Source organism: Physella acuta, unplaced genomic scaffold (assembly GCF_028476545.2).
Source record: "Physella acuta isolate Inbredline_101_S28 unplaced genomic scaffold, ASM2847654v3 ptg001149l, whole genome shotgun sequence".
NCBI lineage: Eukaryota > Metazoa > Mollusca > Gastropoda > Physidae > Physella > Physella acuta.
The window spans coordinates 347,972-372,517 of NW_026732666.1; the positions used below are offsets into that span (position 1 = coordinate 347,972).

Genomic DNA, 24,546 nt, shown 5'->3' on the forward strand with positions numbered 1-24,546 from the left:
GCTATGGCTATGGCTATGGCTATGGCTATGGCTATGGCTATGGCTATGGCTATATGTTAATATAAAGGTATAGAATTTGAGTTAGTTAGGTTTCTAAATTGAGATTGAGTCGAGTGATTCCCCGGGGTGTTAAATGACAGGTGAGTAATTGCTTGGGGGGGGGGGGGTTGGTAAATACGAGGGGATGTCCAGAGAGGGGGATAATTACTGAGGGGGGGTAATGTCCCGCAGCCCTTTAACACGATGGTAATTCGACTCCGTACCACTCGCCTGGTAACTATCATCGCGGCCAGCTGGGGCATACCATTTGTTGAATATACTTTGGGTTATTAGTTGATCCGTGCAGCTAAAAAGCAAAAAATCATATCAAATATTTATGAACTAAAATAGTTTAATAAAGAAACTCAATTATTTATTGTGTTTTTATTGAGTATTATTTATAGGGCTTTTTTTTGTTTATTTTTAACTTATGTTTTAAAATTTAACCGTGAAGTTTGTTTTCAGGTATCAGTTTAATTTGAATAAAGTCCTATACGTTTACGTTTCAATGGAAGTCACTATAACCCCCTGTATTTTCTGTAAAACTATTTTCAGTTCGGTCTTAAAACAAGTGACGTAACTAAGTCAGGTGAGAGTTTTTTAAATTTTTGTGCGATAATAAAGTATTTGTTCTGAACTTTTATAATTAAAGGCGTGTTTTTTTAAATGAATATATCAATTAATTAATTGTCCTCTTTATATACCTAAGAGGAAAAAAGAACATGTAAATACTTATTTTACAGTTGTACACATAGTGAAGATGCTCTTAACTGACGGAACAGGATAACAAAAAAACATATACAAACTTGTAAACAAACTTGAGTGTTAGTAGAATATAGATATACAAACTTGTAAACAAACTTGAGTGTTAGTAGAATATAGATTAACATATTGTTTAATGAAAAGTTGGCATTTCTGCCCAAGTCAAGTTGGAATGCATCAACATATTTGGCGTGTAGAAAAAGACCACTTATACTTGTCTAGACTTAGACACTTACATATCTACACTTATCCAACATTCAGATATTTTTGACCTGACATTTAAAAACAGATTAAATATTCGCAAGCATCATAATTAAAATCGACAACAAACTAGCTTTGAATTTTCGTTGCTACATAGCTCTCGAACTAAAATTGTGACGATTCATTGTATGATATAGTGAATACACATGCATTATTTAAACAGCTGTTGTAACATCATTGTTTGCGTACACATTCCCAGAGTCTTCATGTGGTCCACTCTCTCTTGTCTGAATAATTGGCACAATACTGACATCACCAACATTGTTGTATGAAGATGTCACCTCATGGTATCTCTCCAACACTTTATACAACACTTCATACTGACTCTGTGGAGTGAATTACATAATACTTAATCTACATTTTATAGAAACCACAAACTATACGAAATATTTGCATCATTTACAATTGTAGTATTAAATTAACTGTATAGATAAGTATATAAAATTGTAACAATTACTTTTATTATATATATATATATATATATATATATATATATATATATATATATATATATATATATATATATATCTTACCAATGATGAAATAACTTCTGGCCGTACACTCTTGATAGCACCAACAACAAGTGGAACAGTTAGACGCTGGTCGTGGTCCATTCTATCCAACAACAGTGTGAGAACACTTGCCAAACCACTCCATTCTGCTCCATCACTAAATATAAAATATATTAACAAAACATTTGTTTTAGTCGATACAAGTAAAACATATTGTACCCTATAATTCTCATTTTAACAAGTAGGTATATCGCCTCTTTAAGTATGCTTACAATCATTTTGAATCACTTAAAAAAGCTATGTGTATGTTAATATGTACAACAACATATTTAAAATATACCAACCAACCTGCACATGAACAAAACCCTCCCATTAAATTTAGATGCTTGAGACCTAATCTTCTGAGTTATTTGATAAAGTTTTCTTGGATCAAGTTCTTTGATCGAAGATTTTACATGAGACATTGTATGTGTCTCTTTTTCCTGAGAAAGATAAACAATATTTTATTTTATTTATCAATCGTCCTAATATAAAAACAAATGCTTTCATATTTTTTTGCTAATACCATATATGTAACTCTTTAGGCTCTGCTTGCAAATAGAGAGACAAATGTAGTCAGCAAACGGTAACTTTCATTTAATTAAACACAAAACATTTAACCATGTGAATCTTTAATGTATTGGTTGTAGAATACAAGACTTTACCACACACAGTGTTGTCAGGAGAAATAATAAACTTTCTTTTTAAAAGAAACGACAACACGAACATTAACCTGTGAAGTTTTGGTGATCGTCAGTTTCTGCTCTTCCAGGATATTATCTCTCTTGATTTCACTGGTTGAAATCACAAAAGGTTCACAAGTTAATGGTTCGGTGGTACTCACAGGGAAGTAATTTCCTATTGTCTGTTAGAAATGACATAACATTTAAAATACCAGTTACAAACCCTGGTAAATTCAAAAAAATATAATATAATGTTATTGCTTAAAAATACAATAGCAGCTAATTATTGTGACTATAAACACATGGGCAAATTACCATACACTAAATTTAGTCATTGAAATAAAAATACATAAACCTAATACTTAATCTTCTTAAAGCAATTAAAAAATCAAAATATACATAAAAGGCAAATAACCACATAGTGATGGTAAATACCATAAGGAAAATAAACACAACTGAATTTAGTTATTCTACAGAGAATTGCACAAAATTACATGCCGAATCACGTGATTGACAAAAAAAAAAGAAAATAGCCATATTATGAATATTTTTATACTAATAAAAATTCACATAACCACATAACCACATAACGAATGTACTGATGGTAAATAAAGGGAGGCTTACAACAAACGTATTAAGTTATTCTAATAAAAATGTACAAAACCACATACGTAATCTTGTGACTGAACATCCCCATCAAACGCCACAGCCAGAGACACTCCGTACTGAGTTACCAGTCTATAAAAGTCAACCACAGTTGAAGGGAGTGGAAGCTGTGTTAAAATTTGATGTCTAGTTTTTCTGAAACTCTGAAAACATCAATTACAGTGTTATATAATTTAGCCTAAATGTTTAGCACAATCTTGGTTTGATAAATCATATCTGTCTAATATAATGTCTTTTGATCTATAAATCAAATAATGAAATAATTAAATTTGATCAATTGCATACTGCTACCTAGTTGTTTAATAGAAATTCTTACTGAAATTAGAACAGCATTTATGTAATCACTTTCATTAGATGTATCTTTGAAAAGCTGTGCTCTGTACATTTTGTCTGAAGAGAAATATGTGATTCAGTGTTTAATATACGTTCCTAAAAATTGTTTTTGTCTTAATGGGTAAAAGAAGACAAAGACATGTTTTCTCTATACTAGCATAATGAAAAACGAATATGTGTCATACGTGGTAAAATCTTTGTATTTCTGTCCTTCTGTTGTTTGACTGCAGTACTTGTGTTCTGGTAAACATCACCTACATCAGATTCTTTGTGACCATCATCCACATTTTGACACAAGCCGCAAACTGCCTGGATGGGTTAAAAGAATGTCACTAATAGCACACTCAACTAAACTTCTGTGTTGTCTTGAGACTTAATAGTGAGTAAAAATTTGATTATTTGATTATTTGAAAACTTTAAATATATCATCAGTAAAAGTTTTCAATATCTCTAACTAAACAAGTCATTTTAGAGGGCAATAGCAATGAAAAACAGATATTACAAATTTATCAAAGCAGACTCTACCTCAAATTCTTTCTGCATATTACTTAAACCAGACTTTGTTTTAGTGTGTAGAAATTTAATTCTTTCTCCGATATCACAAGATTCCACAGTTGTTTTCATACACACCAAGGCTACAAAAGCCGCCTTATGTAGAAACTCATACTGTTCCTGAATACAAAATACTGACATTTCTAGAAATATAAAAGATAATAAATGTCCTTGGAAAAGAGCTTTTTTTATAAAATAAGGGTGGCTTCTTCATTATTAACTGACAGAATATCTCTGTAATGTTGATATAAATACATTGGAATAAGAGACACATTCTGAATAATTATTTAATAAATCACCAGCTTTGCTTTTAAGTTATGGTGTTGTACAAAAAAGTTTGTCATTATCTAGCAATACATAACCTCATACATCTTAATTTTTTGAATTCTTATCCTTAGCTTTAAATGAAAACATTTAAGTAAATAAACAAAAGGCGTTTTAGTAGTATGTGAAGTTTAAATTCGTTCAATGTATTAGTGTAATTACTAACAGATTTTACAATATAAATCAATATTACTTCCTTGTTTTATGTCACACAACTTACAGCAGTCTGTATCATCTGGCCTGCCTGAGTTTGATTAAAGTTTTACCAACACAACACACAACTTACAGCAGTCTGTATCTTCAAGACTCTGGCCTGTCTGAGTTTGATTAAAGTTTTACCAACACAACTTACAGCAGTCTGTATCTTCAAGACTCTGGCCTGTCTGAGTTTGATTAAAGTTTTACCAACACAACACACAACTTACAGCAGTCTGTATCATCAAGACTCTGGCCTGTCTGAGTTTGATTAAAGTTTTACAAACACAACACACAACTTACAGCAGTCTGTATCATCAAGACTCTGCCCTGTCTGAGTTTGATTAAAGTTTTACAAACACAACACACAACTTACAGCCGTCTGTATCATCAAGACTCTGGCCTGTCTGAGTTTGATTAAAGTTTTACCAACACAACTCACAGCAGTCTGTATCATCAAGACTCTGGCCTGTCTGAGTTTGATTAAAGTTTTACCAACACAACACACAACTTACAGCAGTCTGTATCATCAAGACTCTGGCCTGTCTGAGTTTGATTAAAGTTTTACCAACACAACACATAACTTACAGCCGTCTGTATCATCAAGACTCTGGCCTGTCTGAGTTTGATTAAAGTTTTAAAGAAATCCATGCGTCCAGTGTCCTCAGCTTCTCTCATCACGTGACGTAGAGCTATGAAGGTTCCCGTACGTCCCACTCCAGCACTGGTGATGAGAATTAAATCAACATTACTGATACAATGGTTTATGATATTTTTCTAATATATTAAATTGTAAGATATTATATAAGTGGGTTACAATATTTAAAGATTTGTTCGTTTTTTCTACCTGCAATGTACAACAACAGGTGTGGCTGTGGGATGTGATGCCACTCTCTGCTCAAAATCTACAAGAGCCCATGGAGTTAATGGAACACCTTGGTCAGGCCATGATGTAAAATGGAATTGTTTCACTGAGTGTGGAGGATGGCCTTTCTGTGTAGATGATATATAAACTTCATTTGCACAAATCAATTGCTTATCTCACACTTATTGGAAAAGTACTATGATGAAATACACCACTTTATATTTAAATTCATAATTGAGATAGAGATCGTATTATTAAGCTGCAAGTATAGTTCTACTTGCTAATTAAATTATCATTTCTAACATTTACGACAATTTTTTCCCCCGCAAAATAGAGATGTGTCTTTCAACATATTATTTTTCTAAATTAAATATTACAATAAGTGGTCCACTATTTCTTTGGCCAAAATGGGTAGTCTAATTAATGTTATAATGTTTGTATTTAAAATAATACAAAATACGTGTACTGTTTGTAAAACGTAATACCTTACAAAATACTCTTTACTAGAAATACTATTGGGGGAATATGTTGCAATCTTATAACAACACAGACAATGTTACTACAGTAGTGTTTCCCTAACTCACTTTACTCAGAATAAATTGTCTGATGGTGTAGTCAGCGAACACATCAGTGACTGTCAGTTTGACTGTGATCAGACCAAATGTAGCCTCGTCTTCATCTGGCCAGTACTGCTCACATTTCGGCTACAAACATTTATACTTGTTTCAAAATTATTATTTTTAAATTCATTATTTCTTCTTCAATTAAAAAAAACAATTTCAATCATTGTTATAAATTTAAATATTAAAGAAAATAAAATATTAATCTTGAAAAATATATGAGAAATTTATTTTTAAAATAGCTGATTTAGTGTAGTATATACATTTTGGAAACTGAAAATATGTTTACAACCACAAGACATAAACTTGTTACCTTTCCTTCCTCAAAAAGATTAGTCAGCATAACAACTTTATCAACTTTTTGTTCCCATAACATTCTTATAAAGTCATTTAAAATCAAGCGATTGGGCCCTAAAAGTAATTCAAAAGAACTGATAAGTAGGCACGATAGACATAAATTTACATTACTTTACTTTAAAAATCTCCTATTAGCAAAATGCTATTCAAGATTACCTTGAGATGCTATAAATCTTCCCTCATTTTTATATCCCTGAAAAATCATAAAATAAAGTTGTAATATTTATTTTCATTTGTCTTTTAAAAATAAAGTACAAGCAAAGAATGGTTTAACATATATATATATATATATATATATATATATATATATATATATATATATATATATATATATATATATATATATATGTTAGAAATGTAAGAAGTTTAAATTACCTCAACATAACAAGCATTAATATAGTCTCCTTCATTGTCATCTGTGTTTATCTCCAGATGAACTCTCGAATGGTCATCTGAGAATTGATATATAAATTTAGTGTGTTTAAATTGTATAAACGGTCTTAACTATTTATTTGCAACAATATTTAAAATCAAAACTTAAAGATAACTTATCTTCTGATGCTTTAGCAGTTTCGACTTACAGGCACAAATATTCTTGAATCTGTTTTTGTGTTTGTTTACCTCACTTAGCCCAACACTTGTTGAAACATCTTTGGGAGCGGGTGCACTCTGGTAAACATGAATATATACAGACAATCAAAATGTACAGCCTGTTTAGACAAATTCTTTCCAGAATTCACTTTCAATAATAAAATCACCTTAAACTGTTGTTCAAAGAACTGCTTATCACGAGTGCTCATAAACTCATTTAGTTTTGTGACATCAATGGATGTATCTACTTTGACAGAAACAGTATTGTAGTATCCACTGTTAGAATCAACGACTTGCTTCGTTGTTTCCTTGTCATCATACAGAGCTGTATAGAAAGGAAATAAAACATTGTAGGGAATATTTGTTAAGAGAGTAGGTAATAAAGTTTTAGTTTCTTAAAAATGTAAGCAGTTGGCTAATTAAACTTGTGGAGAAGATTGGTTCATTCCGAATTTAGTGACGTGTTCTTTGAGAGGAGATTTAAGAACAAACGGCATTTTCATTTTTAAAAGTTATTTATAAAACTGAATTTAGCAATTATGTTACATTGTTTTTTATTGACTTGTATTGAAAATTGAGCTGCAAATCTAATCTTGATTTGGATTATCTGACAAGTAGGCTATAATGTTAAATTATTATTAGCGATGTATCCAAGATAAATTGATATTTTTGTTGTATCTCAGGAGTAAATATTTAGCTAATAATTCGTTTAAAAACTCAACCTCTCCTGGAAACTGCTGTTACCGAAGAGACACCTCTAACTAAATTATTAATAAAAACAATTAATTTAAAAATGAGGCGGTGGGGTATGAAGTTCATGTTGTAAACAAGGTGTGTGGAGGAACCGGCAAAAAGGACGACACTTTTCAGAGAATTGTATGCAGACTAAGGCAACAATACAGAGCTATGAAAACAAACACCCCCAAAAATTTTAACAGAAATGTCAACATGCCTGTAGTGGAAGCTAAGATCGTATTCTCATTACTGTCATGGCGAGGCATATAGCTGTGATCATCCTCTGTTTTGTCTAGTTCTACTTCTCTTATCTTAGGTCTTTGTTTGCCATGCCTTCTTCTTCACACAAACAAGTCAATACGGAGAAAGTTTTGGTAAAGATAATTAAAAAGAAAACAATAATCATTAAACATTTTTTTTTAAATAATATGTTTCTTTAAAATTCATTGAATTTATTAAAATTTTAAATCAATACAAAAATTCAGAATTTTAAATTTCAAACCTTACAAATTCGTTCCACGCGATTTTTTAAAATAGTAACTAAACTTTTTCTTATTTTTTCGGGTGTCAATTGTATTAAAAAGGATCAGCTTGTATATACGAATCTCATATTTGGCCGTTTGTTTAAGAAGGTCTACATATAATTTGTTTTAAAGTAAAGGCAATAACAAACACATCATTTGGGTAGGCTAAAGCTTGGACTTAGTGCCACCAATCTACTAGTACCTACCTGTAAAATATTATTACAGCCGTCATACACGCCGCTACGAGAACTACTCCTGCTACCACAACAGCAACTATAATTGTTAAATTACTGTCCTCATCTATACTTGCTGTTTGTGCTGTTAGATTACAACATACTTTGATCATTTGCAGCAAATATTTTTTAAAAAAGATTATAAACTTCAGCTGCACATTACAGCTACTTTACAATAAAAATATTAAACTTAAAATGAGACTACACCCACCCCTTTTTCATTTAACCATTTACATGTTTTAAACAAAAGCCATAATATTACTGAAGCTTTAAAACTCGGTGAATTTTATAATTCACAAACCTAGCGAACAGTTTGTGAGAGTGTATCCTCTAGCACACCCACCAATACAATCTCCGTTGAAATGGCTGCAACTTGATGTCAAACAGTTTACACTACAGTTATTTTTACACTCACTGCCCCAAGTTCCCTCGTCGCATTCTGAAAACAAAAGATTCCTAAATAAATGCAACAAAAAAGTTAACTTCTTTTTAGTATTGTATATTTTAAGCTAAGGTTAAAGCTTTTAAATTATGCAAATAAATTGCATTTTTATAACATATATATATATATATATATATATATATATATATATATATATATATATATATATATATCAGTAGGTGAAAAGTGAACACTGCTTTAATTACGTGTACACCTTTTGAACATAGGCATACACTCAGAGCTGGTTTACGACAGAATACAACATGTCAAATTATTATGCAATATTTTGTATACAATAATGCATATAAGGTTTTATGCATAATTACTCTAATTCTCACTACATTAAGTCTTAAATCAATAAGGAATTGTTTAGTCATTATGTAGGAGTAATATTATTAAAGAGCATGTTATAAAACTACAAAGTACTGAATCCGACAACACACCTTATAAAACAAGCTCCATTAGTTATATTGAATGGAATTTAGCAAAAAGGTTGACAGTTCAAGAACATTTTTTCCTCACATTCCATTATCGCAATTTTATGTTTAAAAATTAATGTACTGCATTAAAGAGTAGCAATAAATTGTACGCCCACATCAAAATTACATCGTTTGTACTTTAATAGATTCGCATTAAATAATAACTACTTTCTGAACAATCGTATCCTTTGTATCCTTCTTTACAACCCTTCGAACAGGTGCCGTTAACGGTGGTACACACGTCCTCAATACAGTTGCTGTTACAGGTTTTAGTGCAGTTAATGCCATATTTTCCCATATCACATTCTGAAATATGTCGTAGAAAAAGTGAAAGTTTACAAATAAGTGAAGACAAAGCAATGAACAATGCACATATATTTCTCTCTCTCTCTCTCTCTCTCTCTCTCTCTCTCTCTCTCTCTCTCTCTCTCTCGCTATAATTATATATATATATATATATATATATATATATATATATATATATATATATATATATATATATATATATATAGTATTATATAATCATAGGCCTATGTGTGTTAAAAATAACCTTCAGTACACAAAGGAGGTTTAAACCCTGCCATACAGCCTCGATCACAAGTACCGTCCTTATGGTTACAGCTGTTTTTATTAGAGCAGTTCACACTACAAGAGTTTCGGCAGTCAACACCCCATGTACCTGCACTACACTCTGAAATATAATGACGTACAACACACTTAAGTACATTTATAATTTGCAAATAAACATAAGAAACATTAGTTGAAACAGCTGAACGTGTTTTTTGATAGTAATATTTAACGTTCTTTCAAAACCTTGTGTTTCTTTTTAAAGAATAATAAATTGTATTAAAAACTTGTGTGAACTATATTTTTAAAAAAAGCGCTCACTATACAAAGTGTCTTTATAACTAGCGACACATTCATTTGAATCTCCCCCCCCCCGACACATTTACATCTACTACAGCCTACTGCTGCACTTGATGTCCAATGTATCTTGCACACACTATAGGTATTAACAAAGAAAATTGAAATGGTTGTGCTATAGATCAGATTGCACGCACGAAGTAATATATTGCATTAATAACTTTGAGTATGAACAAAAAAATTAAATAATTTGAAATTTATTTGTATATTCTTGTCATTATCGTAGATATTTCAATTGGCAGGCTCGCTTGAGTCTTTTAAATAAATAAATAAATAAATAAATAAATAAATATATATATATATATATATATATATATATATATATATATATATATATATATATATATATAATATATATTAGATATGTTTACATAGGGACATGAGGCAAGCATGCATAAATAAACACATGTGGAAGCAGCTTGCCAAAACAAGCGCATTATTGAGAAGGGCCGTGTGAGCTGTGTCAGATTGATCAATTTAATGAATTCAGTCAGCCGGCCTATAAACCAGTTCTATTAAAATCATTGAATTTAATATTTCAATTCAATCTCCCATTCTAAACAAACTGTTGCCCATGTCCTATCCACAAAACTGCGTTTAAAATAAAAGACATACATAATAAAAGAATTTTATAGTATAAGGAATAACATTTTTGTCTTTAGTCATATGTCTGTATGTAAATAGACAAAGGTGTGTATTATTGATAGCATTTAATTAAAAACTATTACCTTCTGAACAATTGTGTCCTATGTATCCTTGTTCACAACCTTTTAAGCAACTGCCGTTAACGGAATTACATACGTCATCAATACAGTTTGTGCTACATGTGGAAGAACAGTTGACACCCCACGTTCTGTTGTCACATACTGCATTTAGATTATATTGCAAACATAAAATGATAGAAAATATCATGAATGCAAAATTAGCTATTAGTGCTCTGTATTATTTTTAATGCAATTTAGGTTAGACCTTGACAAATTTTGGTCCTAGGTGCTTTGACCACAGGTGCTTTGTCCATATGGGGTTTGACCATAGTGTGTTTTACCACAGCGGAGCTTTGACCACAGAGGTGCTTTGACCATAGGGTGTTTGACCATAGGGGTTTTGACCACAGCGGGGCTTTAATCACAACGGGGATTTGACCACAGATGGGGGTTAACCAAAATATATAGATTTTAAATAGAAATTATAAATTGTCATTTGATTTCAATTTGTGATACAATTAATACGATTTTACACATGTTTCCCGGAAGTCCATTAATAGAAATTAACGTGCTAAAAAAGCTAAGAACGATATTTTAGTCTCCACAGAAAGGCTGGTGCTACGTCTCATAGAATTTATTTTAAATATAAATGGAACACAAATAATTCGACATATAACAAGTTTCGCAAATAAATAATGTAGATGTACTTAAAAATACATAAACTTAAATGATAGCAAAGGATAAAAAGACATGCCAACAGTATAGTCATAGAAGTAATACTGGTAGGATTTAGATGACTTGTATTTATACATGATGAATTAACATATTATTACATCCTGCCGCAATTAATAGAGTCCTTTCATATGACGTCACGTCCGTTCGTGATACCTACGCCCGCCGCCACAGTGGTGTACACCAGACGTAAACACAATCAGCTGTTCACCAGCGCTGGACGTGTTCACCAGCGCTGGACGCGTTCACTGTATGTAAAGAACCGCACCCGCGGAAAAGGAAAAATACGTTAAAAAAACTTGAACTCTTAGGAATTGAAGATCCTTATACTGTTATTGACAGTTTCGTATAAATAAATATGTAGACAAAATTTCTAAATAAAAATACTGTTAGTAAGACTGCGTTTAGAGTTAAAGTAGCCGAATCTGATCAAATGCAGTTCTCGATACTTTGTTTCAGGTAAGGACAGTAAAATAATAAACTTCATTTTAATTATAAAAGATAACTATTAATAAAACAAATATGCTCGACCTTCACAAATACTAATAGTAAAAGACAAAGTAAAAAGTAATAATAAGAATAATAAGATCTAATAGTAGGCCTAATACCTGGCTCCGCTGGGTAGACATAGAATCTAGAATCTACTTCTTTACTTAAATTTAATTACTTTAGATCTACATTCGATTCAAAATACACCCATAATAAATCAAAAGTAGTCATAATAGGCCTAATAAAGCATTTAGGCCTAATTGTCTCTAAGATCTAAAATCTCGCTCTATTATCTAATCATTTTTTTAGCAAACGAAATTTTCTGAAATTGAAATAGATTGTATGACTAGACTTAGATCTAGAATCTGCTACTTAAATTAAATTGTAAAAACTTTATACAAGCATGTAGTTGATATTATTGTAGTAGAAGGCTTTAGTAAATTACTAAGGCCTACCTACTTTGTTGTCTTTTTACAGCAATATGTATCTGATACTGGACTGAGTTTAATTAAATTCAAATGCATATCTAGTAATTAGTCTACTAAGTTTATGTAGCCTAGTACTAGAATCTAGATCATACCATCCAACAACAAATAACAACATTATTATTATTTGGTTAATGATTAGGCTAATTTTTTTTTTAAATCCACTGTTTATAAAAGAAACAAATCAAGCTAGAAACATTATAAGTGAGATGGTTTAGAATAATAACAATGGACCCAGTCTACAATTGATACAATTGCAGGTCTACATAGGGCCTACAGTCTAGTAGTTTACAGTAGGCACCTAGTGTGTAGCTAGTATACTAGTGTGTAGCTGTCCAGAGTTAAGATTCTTAATGCCTTAATGCTTTCCCCTGATAAGCCGTGTGTGGTGTGCTATAAATGACATAACATGACACCGAGGTGAGAAGTGTTGAGGGGAGAGCAGTGGGACTTTCCCCTTTGTTCTCCCTGCTGGGCCCTGAGGGTCAAAATTATATAAGAAATACTATCTCTGTGGGGCTGGGTATCACGGAGGTGAGACATTTTCAGGGGAGGGCAGGGCAGACTCCTCTTAGGTTTTATTGTGGGCTAGATACAGGTGGGGGCAGCCATCATGAGGGTTGAACGTCAGTATTAATGTGTCTGATTACTTCCCTGCTGGATTATAAGGGTCTTAAATTGTATAACATGCTACCCAGATGGGTTATTACCCATGGATTATATTAGCCGTTGTAGTGTGGGTTTTGTAGGAGTTAAGTGGTCTCACGTTTGCTACAGTAGATAACCTATAATATATTACTGCATTTGATCAGCTTCGTCTACTTAAACTCTAAACGCAAACGGTATTACTAACAATATTTTTATTTAGAAATTTCGGCCACATATTTATATTATCCACGAAACTGTCAATAACTGTATAAGGATCTTCAATTCCTAAGAGTTCAAGTTTTTTAACATATTTTTCCTTTTCCGCGGGCGCGATTCTTTACATACGGTGAACACGTCCAGCGCTGGTGAACACGTCCAGCGCTGGCGAACAGCTGATTGTGTTTACGTCTGATGTACACCACTGTGGCGGCGGGCGTAGGTATCACGTGATTTAGGTCACGTGTTTGCAAGGACTCTATACTAATAGTTTCGCTGTCTGTCTATCTATCTATCTGACAAGAACCCTATAGAGAAAACACAAGCAAATTAAAAACATGCATAGTTAAACGAAAATGAAATATGACGTCATATAGTAGAAAATAATATCAAGCGGGAGAGTGCACACAGTAATATGACGTCATTGATTCTCGAGTAAACATTGAATGAAAAGACAATTTTGTCTAATCTAAGTGGTTTGCGTGAAGAGTTTCTTTCATACAATTCTTCGGGTAGGTGCGAAGCCCCACCCCCGCGTAAGAACGTCTGAGCCCCCCCCCCCCTCCCCAACTCAAAAGAAATTTCTTCATCGATACTCTATAATAAAACTACCGCCTAATTAATGTGTCTAATCTAAAAAGTGGTTTTCTTGCAATTTCTTTAATGCAATTCTTCGGGTAGTGGCTAAGCGCGACACCGGTGTTTCTTTCAGACTTTTTCCTCCCCGGAGGGGGGAACTTTTTCTAATCTAAAAAGTGTTTAGCGTGCAGTTTTTTTTCAAGCATCTCTTCCGGTAGGGGCGAAGCCCCGCCCAGATTCTTCCTTTAGTTTGTATGATCTACAAATGCGACCAGTGTTTCTTTCCCCCCCCCCCCCACCTCCCGGAGAGGGGTAGGGGTACTTGAAATTTTCGGGGGCGGGGGTAGAATTTTCTGGGAGGGGGCGGACACTGAAAAAAGTATATAATTATATTTCGTTGAATGGGACGGTAGACATGTTTTGGAGTGTGTGTGGGGGGGGGGGGGGGCGAAGCCCCCTCCTTCTAAGTAGTTGCCTGAAAGAAACTCTTAATGCGACTTTTGTCATGAATGAGATTAGGTGCATGTTTTAGGGATATGCCTATGACTATATTTTGAATAAATTAAAGTACCGAGAAAATAGACAGCACTATCAACCTGGCGCCCGTTGTATCCTTCCTCAACGGGCCATTTTTCTCGTTTAAAATATAATTACACAACTCTTAAAATTAATCCTTACAATATATGGACACATCGCTTGTTGTCAAACGCCAGCATTGGACGAACCACCTCTGATCAAATAAAACCTTTGATTAAAGATCCTGCATGGACAAAACACCTGTGATCAAAGCCGTACTTGCGCTTGTGATCAAACACCCGTTGACAAACCACCTGTGATCTAAGACTCTTTACTGAGAAAACACCTATGGTCAAACCACCCCCTATGGACAAAACCCCTATGGTCAAATCCCTGTGGTCAAACCACCTATGGTCAAACCCACTATGGTCAAAGCACCTGTGATCAAAGGTCCGCGCACCCAATTTTTAACAAAATTATAATTACTTTAGCGAAAATGCAAAAGTTAAACATGTATTAAAATAAACATATCAGCAAGAGTTTGTAAAAGCGATTGAACAAATGTAGTGTTGTATTTTCTGTAATAGTATTTACTTTAAAAAAAATTAACTGCCTGTTGTTGTGCCAACATATTATTACTTGGCGCAATCATACTATACAGATAAGCTATGAACCTTCGGGAGAGAAAACAAAGAATGTAGCATATGACAAGCCGGTAATAAAGCTTTACATTGTTTCCATCATATAAAAGTATCGTTATTTTACGGATGAATCACTTTTTTAAAAGGTAAAATTAATTTTTAAACTGTATTTATGCCCAAAAATTTAAAAGTATTCAACTACATAATTTTATACCTTCAGTACAGAGCGGAAGTTTAAACCCTGCCACACATCCTCCATCACACGTGCCGTCCTTATGGTTACAGCTGTCTTTGTTAGAGCAGTTTACACTACAAGAGTTTCGGCAGTCAACACCCCATGTACCTGCACTACACTCTGTAATAAAGGTTTAACATCCAATTTACTTTATGACTAGACACCACAGATTAAAAAAAAAAAATTGTAATGTGCTTTCTGGGTGCTTAAAAAATCAGTATATTAATAGTTTCTAAACAATTGACAAAAATAGTATTTCGTCGCCTCTAGCGGTTAAGGTTGTCAGGAAAATGTGTGAAAACTCCCACATTTTCAATGACTTTGTTTTTAAAGACCTTACTATATATTTATATATTTATATTTCTAATACAAACTACACACATTTCTGCATTCGTTTTGTCATTTTGATATGTAGTATTCTTTTAAAAAACAATTGACTGTAAAAAGATCTACAAAATTAACGGGATGGTTTTATATAAACACATAAACACTGTCATTTCCTAAAGTATAGCAGTAAACGAAATTTACAAACGTATTAATTCTTAATGCGGAAAGTAATGGGGAAAGTTTCAGTCATGTATGACAATTGTTTTAAAGTTTAGAGCCTTAGCGATTTGAATTTTATGCCAAAAAAACGGAAAGTTAAGAAAACGAGAAAAGCAGGTTTGAATATAGCACTGTAAAATTTATTTCTCTTATAGAAAACAGTAAAAGAAACTATTGTTTTCTTTGGTAGAGCCTTCAATTAATACACTACGCGCAGATTTCTAGTTTTAGAGATATTTCTATGGAAGCGGAAACTATGAAGAACACAAGTAATTTATATCATTTTAATTGGTTGTTATTCTCAGAAAAACAGTAATAAGAAACCCAGATAACGTTACGTTTTAGCCGGTCTACTCACATCAAAACAAGGTGTATAAATACTTAAATTTTTAACATCTACACAGTGGCGGAACTAGAAATCAAAGGCTCCCCCGCAAAGAAAAAACTAGGGCCCCCAATATATATATATATATATATATATATATATATATATATATATATATATATATATATCCTAACTGAGTAATTTAGTCTACTTCATTGCTATATAAACCATTCTGAGTGAACAAACCAGAAAAAATTTAGTCCAAACTAATTTAGAGTACGAAAAATATCATAAACATATTGGTCAAAAACATATAAAGACGTAAGCTTGATTCTTGAATGGTTTCTCGCGTTATGTTTATTTTTTTTCATTTTTGACTTTTATAATATCAATTTTGAAAACATTGATTTTTATAGCTATACCATTGTTTAGTACGTCTTATTTAATAATAATTCAGAGAATCAATTGCTTTTTAATATACATCGTACAAAACTATTTAAATGAGCTTCGTGGGCATCCCGATTTTAAAGAAGGGCAGTAAGTCATGGAAGTAGTGTGAATGTTTACCTACCTTTCAAACTATAGCTCTTGTAGATTTTAAAATATTTTTCTACGCAACAATCTCTGCTATAGTGGACCTGTTTTTTTTTTTTTTTACAAAACCACTTGCATGAAAAACATAATTTTTGAAAAAAAAATTCATTGTTTTTTGGTCGGAACTGGGCCCCTAAACGTCCTGGGCCCCCCCGCATTGCGGGGTCTGGCGGTATGGTAGTTCCGCCCCTGCATCTACAAGATTTTTTCATACAATTATACTACCCTCTTCCTGTGTTCAATGCTTGAGGCTAGACACACACAACCCCTAAACCCTTCGCTTCTTAAGGACCCGGTGAGCAAGTGTTCGTTCAACCGTGAATAAAACAACACCTATGTAGCCTGGGTAAAATATTATGTCTCCATACAGGGCCTTGCATCTATGTAGGTTAATGCACATCACAAAACCTTCACGTATTTGACATCAGTTGCTAGTATTAGTAGACCCTACATGGAGCTAAGGACATATACATAAAAACATGTTTCGTCTAAAGTCCGATGTAAACTCTGATGTACCCGTTCATAACCATATTTAAACATTATGCAACAACATTATAAACTGGCCGTCAGTTGTCCAGCAAACAAGAGAAGATAGGGGTGGGCATTCGTCAATTATTCTAAAATGTTCTTTAAGTTAATTTTAATTTAAAACGAAAAAACCCTGGACCTGAATCAAATACTGCTCAATGACAATATACGGTGCATTTCTTTGACAAAATTTCAAATATTTTTAAAATTACAAATAAAGTAAACAAACACAGGCATGTTTAGTTTGTGTATTAGCATGATGGTTACCTACCCCACGTGGTATGTCGCAACCTAACATGAATTGTTTTCTTTTACTGTACCTAAATATGATTGGTTCATTTCATGTCAATGAATCCTTTTCCATTATTATCTTTACGTGTATGCTATTGTATGGAAATTGTTGTGCAACTTTACTTTCTAGAAAACAACGTTAATCTCACCCATTTTAAGAACAAAGAAAACATTCATTACTTCAAAGTACACAAGAGTGTTTGGCTAATAGCTTGTTGTACAGTTTATGTTGCATTGTAGACAGTAAAAAATGATCGACGATAGCCGCTTTCCGCGTAGTAATATACACATTTGAGAGGGCGTCATGTGTTTCACAACGCAATAAAAGGATAAAGGAAGGCTGTAAACGTTTGAAACGTTCGGGATGGCAAGCTATATGGTGTTACTAGCGGAATGATTTTTAAACCAATTCAACATTTTTTTTATCGAAAATATGTGTGGTGTCTAACCTTAACACGTAACAGATGTTTAACATAATCCAACAAATATTTATTCAAACCTCTTCAATATTTTCAAAGTGTGTCTTTTCAAAATAACATTAAAATTTGTGTCTAAACATTTTGTTTCTACTCACCTGTCTGACATCCTTCAAATTTGTAGCCTGGAGCACAGCCAGATGGACAGGTACCAGTGTCCACGTGACATTGTTCATTGTTGACACAGTTACATTCTTTAGTACAGTCTAGGCCGTATTTGTTCTTTGGGCATATGTTGACTGGAGAAATAAATCACGCAATAAAATATACAGTAAAGAGCAAGTACTCCTTTAATTGCCATTTTTAAAGTTGATCATTTGAACATTATTGATTTGATTAGCAAACCTTTTCAGTGTTGAAATAAGTATATATATATATGTTACCTACCTCCATATATCTCAGCTTCACAAAAATTTAAATAGTCTACATTCGACATTATTTTGACTCCAGTAACGACAAACAATTCTGATACAACCGTGTGGATGAGTGCGAGAGTTTTACGCTGAGTGTGTGTGAACACCTGGACACCTTTGTTGTCCCAACTAGTTAAAGTAAACTCACTGATTCTATCAGGACAACACGCTATTAAAAAGAAAAATTTGTATTCGAATTAACGTAGGAAGCTTCTTTGATATATAACTGAACTTTGTTAAAAAAAGAAATACTCACGATCTTCCTTCGAATCCCACCTGCTGTATAAAACATATCTGTTGACACTGTATGCTTCACCACTAAAATTAACTGCCCAATAATGCGGCTGGATTTGAGTCGTTCCATTGGTATGCATACAAGAACCCTTGGTCCAGTCACTAGTTCTGTTGCCATCTATAGCATTAGAAGCTTCAGATTTTCCACCATTATACGTACTGTCTTGAGTAGCAGTGCGTCCAATAGCAACGTTTCTGCCTAGAATGTATTTGATTATTAAATTGTATTTATTTGATAATTTATTACGACTAAACACAATGTGTTTTAGCATGTTGAAATAATTTAAAGATGTCTCACTAAAATTATTTTAGAGTCGAGTTACCTCCACTGACGTAAATAGAGCAGACATCCTTTACATTTCCCCCTGTCAAAACAAGTCGTGTCATATTTACTGGTGTCCGACATCTGAACTCAAGAGTGTCCCTACTGACTGCAGAATAATACATCGAGCCACATGATTTCGTTGTGTCATTGATGGCTATGTCCAGGTCTGAAGTAGAATATTTTGCTGAAACGAAGTTTTACACTGTATTAAATAAACTGGGAGTGATCTCCCCTAAACTTTCTCGAATATTCTTATATAACACTACGGGGATTATAACTCGGGATATAGACATTATTTTTAATCCATTTTTAATTACTTAAACTTTTCAAAATAGAATATAATCTCGTTGAAAAAATAATTGCGCACCAAGTAAACGCGAAACAATATGTGTATGATAGTGCGGAATATTATTAGTACTTTATAAATTTACATGCGTTTTTTGAGAAATCGGAAATAGCGTAAATTACTATGTTCCGGTCAACTGAAATATTTTAAAATTTGACGACAGAAGGCAGAGAGTTAGATATTTTACTTACGTGTGAAATTGCATTAATATGTCTGAAAGAGTATTCAAGTTATAGGCTTTTGAAAAATCGAAAGTTATATAAGTTCCACTTCCGGTTACCGTAAATCCTTAAAAAGTTAAAACAGAACTAAAAATTTGATATAATACTCATATATAAAATTTCATCAAACTAGCTGTAACGGTACTCAAGTTATCATGCACACATACAGACACACACACATTCACAGACATACGGACAAGATTGCAAAACTATGTTTTTTTCCGAGGTGTAAAGCGTCGAGATTCGCAAAAATCTCGATGTATTTTTTTTGCACGATTACAATACTTTCTCTTTACTTCGTATTATTACCAGAAAGTAAAAATACATTAAATTACATTCTGTGTTAAAAATGACGACATAATTTGATTAAATTACATGTGAGTTTCAAGCGTGATAATAGCTATACATTTATTTTAATTTTTCGATGAATTGGTTTCATTTATACATAACTGTCAATTTAACAGTAAGCGAAATAGATAACGATTGTAATTTAGAATTCCAATGGTGGTCAAGTATAACATAACACATAGCCAATTCTTCTCCCTAAAATTATATTGTAAAGTAAGCAAGACATTGCAACAGTTGCTCACAACAAACTTTTGCTTGGATTTTCATTATGCATTTGGCATTGTATCAGAGGCGTCGAGGGCCGGAGTGGGGGGTGCGGACCGCAGCGGGTGACACCATTTAGGGGGTGAAACCATGCCGAAAGTTGCAAAGAATATAGAAGGAACATGCTTTTTGTCAGCTCAATTAATGATTAATTAGAGTTAACCCACCTATATTAATAACTGATTATAGATAAACATCTTTACTATTAACTGTACACACTTTAAAACTTTCACCTAAGAGGGGGGGGGGTGTAACACCAACTACAAACTTTACAGCGGAACAAGGTTTTGTTAAGTATTTAAATAACTGATGTTAATCAACGACCGGGCAGCGGGTGACACCGAAATTTAATAATTTACGATGATAACGATGTTTTTTTCCAAATGAATGAATTGGTGGTTTAATATAATGTGCGCACAAATTGACACCATTAGGCATAATGGGAGGGGGTGACACCGGGTGATACCCAGCCTAACGACGCCACTGCATTGTATGTTTACTCTATACAATCATACTTTACCAGTCTTAAAAATAAAATTGCTCTATATTTAAGACATCTAGAGTATAGGTAATTAAAAGAGGGTGCTACTGTTTGCCTTCGTTTATTTTCGTTCAACTACTTTTGAAAAAGCTTTTCCGACTCTAGTTAAGGAAGTAATCGGTCTGCAACGCAGAGTTACTCACACTTATTGCGTTTTGTAGGCCTACTTACCTTCTTGATTAAACTGTACCCACACAAATGTAAAAGGGTAGGAAATGTTCCATATGACTTCAATTCTTTCATTAGCTCTTATACATAGTAGGTCTGCACTACGGATATAGTCCACTTTAAATATTGCTGTATACACAATTGCAAGATTCTCTGCAACACATAGAAATAATTGGATTTTTAATACAATTGCAAATAAAAAAAAATTAATTTTTTTTTCGTTCTGTTGTAAAAAATGTAAAGGTCTTATCTTATAGATTATATTATTTTATTTGAAATGTTGGTTATTTTTTTAACTTTAAAGTAACCAGGAAATCATTCAGCGGTTGGTCCTGCTTTCGTTTGAATAGACCCAACCGTTCATGTTAAGCTTTGAACCGGAACCGAAATTTACTTGGAAAACGGAATTTTCATTGAAGACGAAATTTTATCTGATCCGGATCAGGAAATCGACCAGGAACTAGAAATTTTACTGAAACGGGACTTTTAACTATTACAGGAGCTTTAACACTTTAAAGGGGTATGCTTGGGTAAAAAAACTTTTTAAATATTCGTTAAGAAAAAATGTATTTCTCCACAGCATTTTTTAGGTACATTGGATTATGTGTTTGCATTGTTGGGAAAATCTTGGTAGCCATGACAAGGGCAGTCATGTTGAAAAATTAACCTCTTCATTGGGTTACCATCATTTATAAACTATTATATTTTGAGCCCAATAAACAATGAACGCATAATCATCTATCATATTATAGGGTAGGCTTACTTGGCTCAAAATTCTAATTGCATTTCTTCAAACTGATTTATTATGAATTTTCACATTTTACTTCAGAGTTTCTTATAGGCATCTCTTCGGAGGGGGGGGGCTGAGCCCGAAAATATATAGTACCCCCCCCCCCCCGGAGAAAAAAATTCTGGAAGAAATACTGTTTTAGTTCTGTCGAAAACACTAAATTCAATACCCCCAAACTCCACTATTTTTTAAAAAAAAACCGGGAGTGATCTCCCCTAAACTTTCTCGAATATTCTTATATAAAACAACAGGGGGTGGGAACTCGGGATATAGTTATGATTTTTAATCCATTTTAAATACTTAAACTTTTTAAAATAAAATAGAATCTCATAGAAAAAAGTATTGCACACCAAGCGAACGCCGAATAAAGATGTTCATAATGGTGCGCAATATTATTAGTACTTTATAAATTTAGATGCGATTTTGAGAAATCGGAAATAGCGTAAATTAGTACTTCCCGTTAACGGAAATTACTCAAAATTTGACAGAACGAAGAGAATTAAATTTTTTACTTACATGTGAAATTTCATTTATCTATCTGAAATAGTACTCAAGTTATAGGCTTTTGAAAAATTCAAAGTAGAAAAAGTACCACTTCCGGTTATCGAAATCGCTCAAAAGTTGATACAGATCTACGATTTTGATAAAATACTTATATATGAAATTTCATCAACCTAGCTGTAACGGTACTCAAGTTATCGTGTTTACTCACACACAGACACACACACACAGACATACAGACAGGATTGCAAAATTATGTTTTTCCGTATCAGTGAGGTGTAAAACGTCGAGATTTGTAAACATCTCGATTTTTTTTTTGCACGATTACAATACTTTCTCTATACTACGTATATACGAGAAAGTAAAAAACGAAACAAGAATTTTAACTGCATAAACGTCAATAAACCAGAAATGAATCAAACCGGCATTAGATTATGATCTTGTAAATCAAACCGCATATGTAAATTAGGGTAAAGACGAAATATTAACAGCAAAGAAAACCTAACTATCCAGATACGCATTTTAACTGGATCATAAATTGAACAGAAAAAGAAATTTAACCGCATACGAAATATGACTTTAAATAGAAATGTATCCGGAACCGTCATTTTAACCGGCTAGTGAAATTACACCGCTAAGTTTTGAATGGTACCGGAAATATAAAAGAAAAATGGCCTTGGGACAAAATGTTTAAGGGCATTAATACCATTCAGGCAAACGTCCATTCGGTCATTTTTTCATTAGTGAAAGTGTTCATTAGGGCTATTGTCGCATTTGGGCAAATGTCCATTCGGTCGTCTGCCGCATTTGGATTAGTGATAATTCAGGAAAACGGCATTCGGGTAAACATCTGGCTCCCATTTTCTCTAGCGCTTTTTTGTTGAATAAAGAATTTCTTCTCCAATTCGGTTGGATATTTATAGTTGAATTTTTACTTTCTAATATGTCTTTAATTTTTTCCGTCTTAAAATAAAATTTAGTTTATACTTTCTATAAAATCAGCATATTTTTCTAAACAAAAGCAAGTATCCTTAAAGTTCTACAGATGTTGTTAAAGATACTGTTCTAATCACCTATGAAAAAATGTTGATAGATAGAGTGAGAAGTGAGCATATGGGCTTTTAAGTTTTAGGATATTAACCTTTTGTTTAAATTGTGTAATGATTTTAGCATACCTTGTATTTTATTGCAAAGTTTTTTTTTGCCTTCATAGAATCTGCTGTGTTTACATTTAGTTAATGAAAATAACCCGAACTTACGGTACTGACAAGCAGGACCAAACCATTCACCGTCACACCTTGACCCATTGATGCAGGTACCATCGTCTGTACATTTGTTGTTTGTACAGTGGCACTGGAGCTTACAGTATTTGCCAAACCGTCCAACATCACATGCTTTGATACAACAACTTATCAATACATTTATATATATATATATATATATATATATATATACATATATATATATATATATATATATATATATATATATACATATATATATATATATATATATATATATATATATATATATATATATATATATATATATATATATATTCTAAAATCAATAGCAACGAAAAAGTTAGTAAAAGATAAAAATCATCGATTTTTTTTATCATTTCTTAATGCAATGCCTTGCAAACGTAAAGTTATAGGTACCTGAACATAATTGCAAGATTAGAACACAGATCGTTACAGCAGAAAATTTCTCTGGTCTTATCATTGTATCTTGAAAAAACGACGAAATCAGTATATAGTGCAAGATAAAAATTATGTGCAATAGCACTATATATAGCCTACATGTTACACTTTGAACAAGTGCTAAATTAAACTGTATGGATGTATATACCATTAATGCTTGCATATTACAATTTTACTAATGCAGAAAGATTCTGTCTCTTTCAGCATCATCATGCAACATTCAGACATATACATATAAGATCTCATTTCAGTTGACTTAAGCAATTTGTTAAACATTGTTACAACATACAACCGTTTAAAGTGTAATCCATACTGTAATCGATCAATGCTTATCTTTCTGAATAAAATTGTGAACAATATTCGTCCTGAATAAAGAAAAATTAATAGGTTTTTCATTAAACCGGTAGTGATCTCCCCTAAACTTTCCCGAATATTCTTATATAACACTCCCTGGGATGGCAACACGGGATAAAGACATGATTTTTAATCCA

At 32.7% G+C, this 24,546-nt stretch overlaps 2 protein-coding genes across 2 annotated transcripts in view; both read right to left on the bottom strand.

Moving 5' to 3' along the window:
• Positions 1–904: 904 nt before the first annotated feature.
• LOC131956444 (receptor-type tyrosine-protein phosphatase zeta-like) lies at positions 905–4,762 on the bottom strand. Its single transcript, XM_059320885.1, has 9 exons — positions 4,743–4,762; positions 3,821–3,967; positions 3,481–3,604; positions 3,279–3,352; positions 2,968–3,105; positions 2,347–2,478; positions 1,923–2,056; positions 1,596–1,731; positions 905–1,388 (listed from the first exon to the last, which is right to left on the bottom strand). Exons 1-9 carry the CDS (start codon positions 4,755–4,757, stop codon positions 1,218–1,220), a joined length of 1,071 nt encoding a protein of 356 aa, XP_059176868.1. The 5' UTR covers positions 4,758–4,762; the 3' UTR covers positions 905–1,217.
• Positions 4,763–4,791: 29 nt separating this feature from the next.
• LOC131956426 (receptor-type tyrosine-protein phosphatase eta-like) overlaps positions 4,792–24,546 on the bottom strand; it is a 40,916-nt gene continuing 21,161 nt past the window's right edge. The window contains exons 6-22 of the mRNA XM_059320862.1: positions 18,240–18,380; positions 15,361–15,501; positions 10,865–11,002; positions 9,763–9,903; positions 9,381–9,518; positions 8,593–8,730; positions 8,265–8,376; positions 7,752–7,873; positions 6,967–7,124; positions 6,790–6,877; positions 6,584–6,660; positions 6,365–6,401; positions 6,165–6,262; positions 5,816–5,935; positions 5,214–5,359; positions 4,955–5,090; positions 4,792–4,839 (exon numbers count right to left, since the gene is read on the bottom strand). Of these exons, the coding sequence (XP_059176845.1) occupies positions 4,792–4,839; positions 4,955–5,090; positions 5,214–5,359; positions 5,816–5,935; positions 6,165–6,262; positions 6,365–6,401; positions 6,584–6,660; positions 6,790–6,877; positions 6,967–7,124; positions 7,752–7,873; positions 8,265–8,376; positions 8,593–8,730; positions 9,381–9,518; positions 9,763–9,903; positions 10,865–11,002; positions 15,361–15,501; positions 18,240–18,380 (1,979 nt within the window). The remainder of the gene's footprint in view (positions 4,840–4,954; positions 5,091–5,213; positions 5,360–5,815; positions 5,936–6,164; positions 6,263–6,364; positions 6,402–6,583; positions 6,661–6,789; positions 6,878–6,966; positions 7,125–7,751; positions 7,874–8,264; positions 8,377–8,592; positions 8,731–9,380; positions 9,519–9,762; positions 9,904–10,864; positions 11,003–15,360; positions 15,502–18,239; positions 18,381–24,546) is intronic.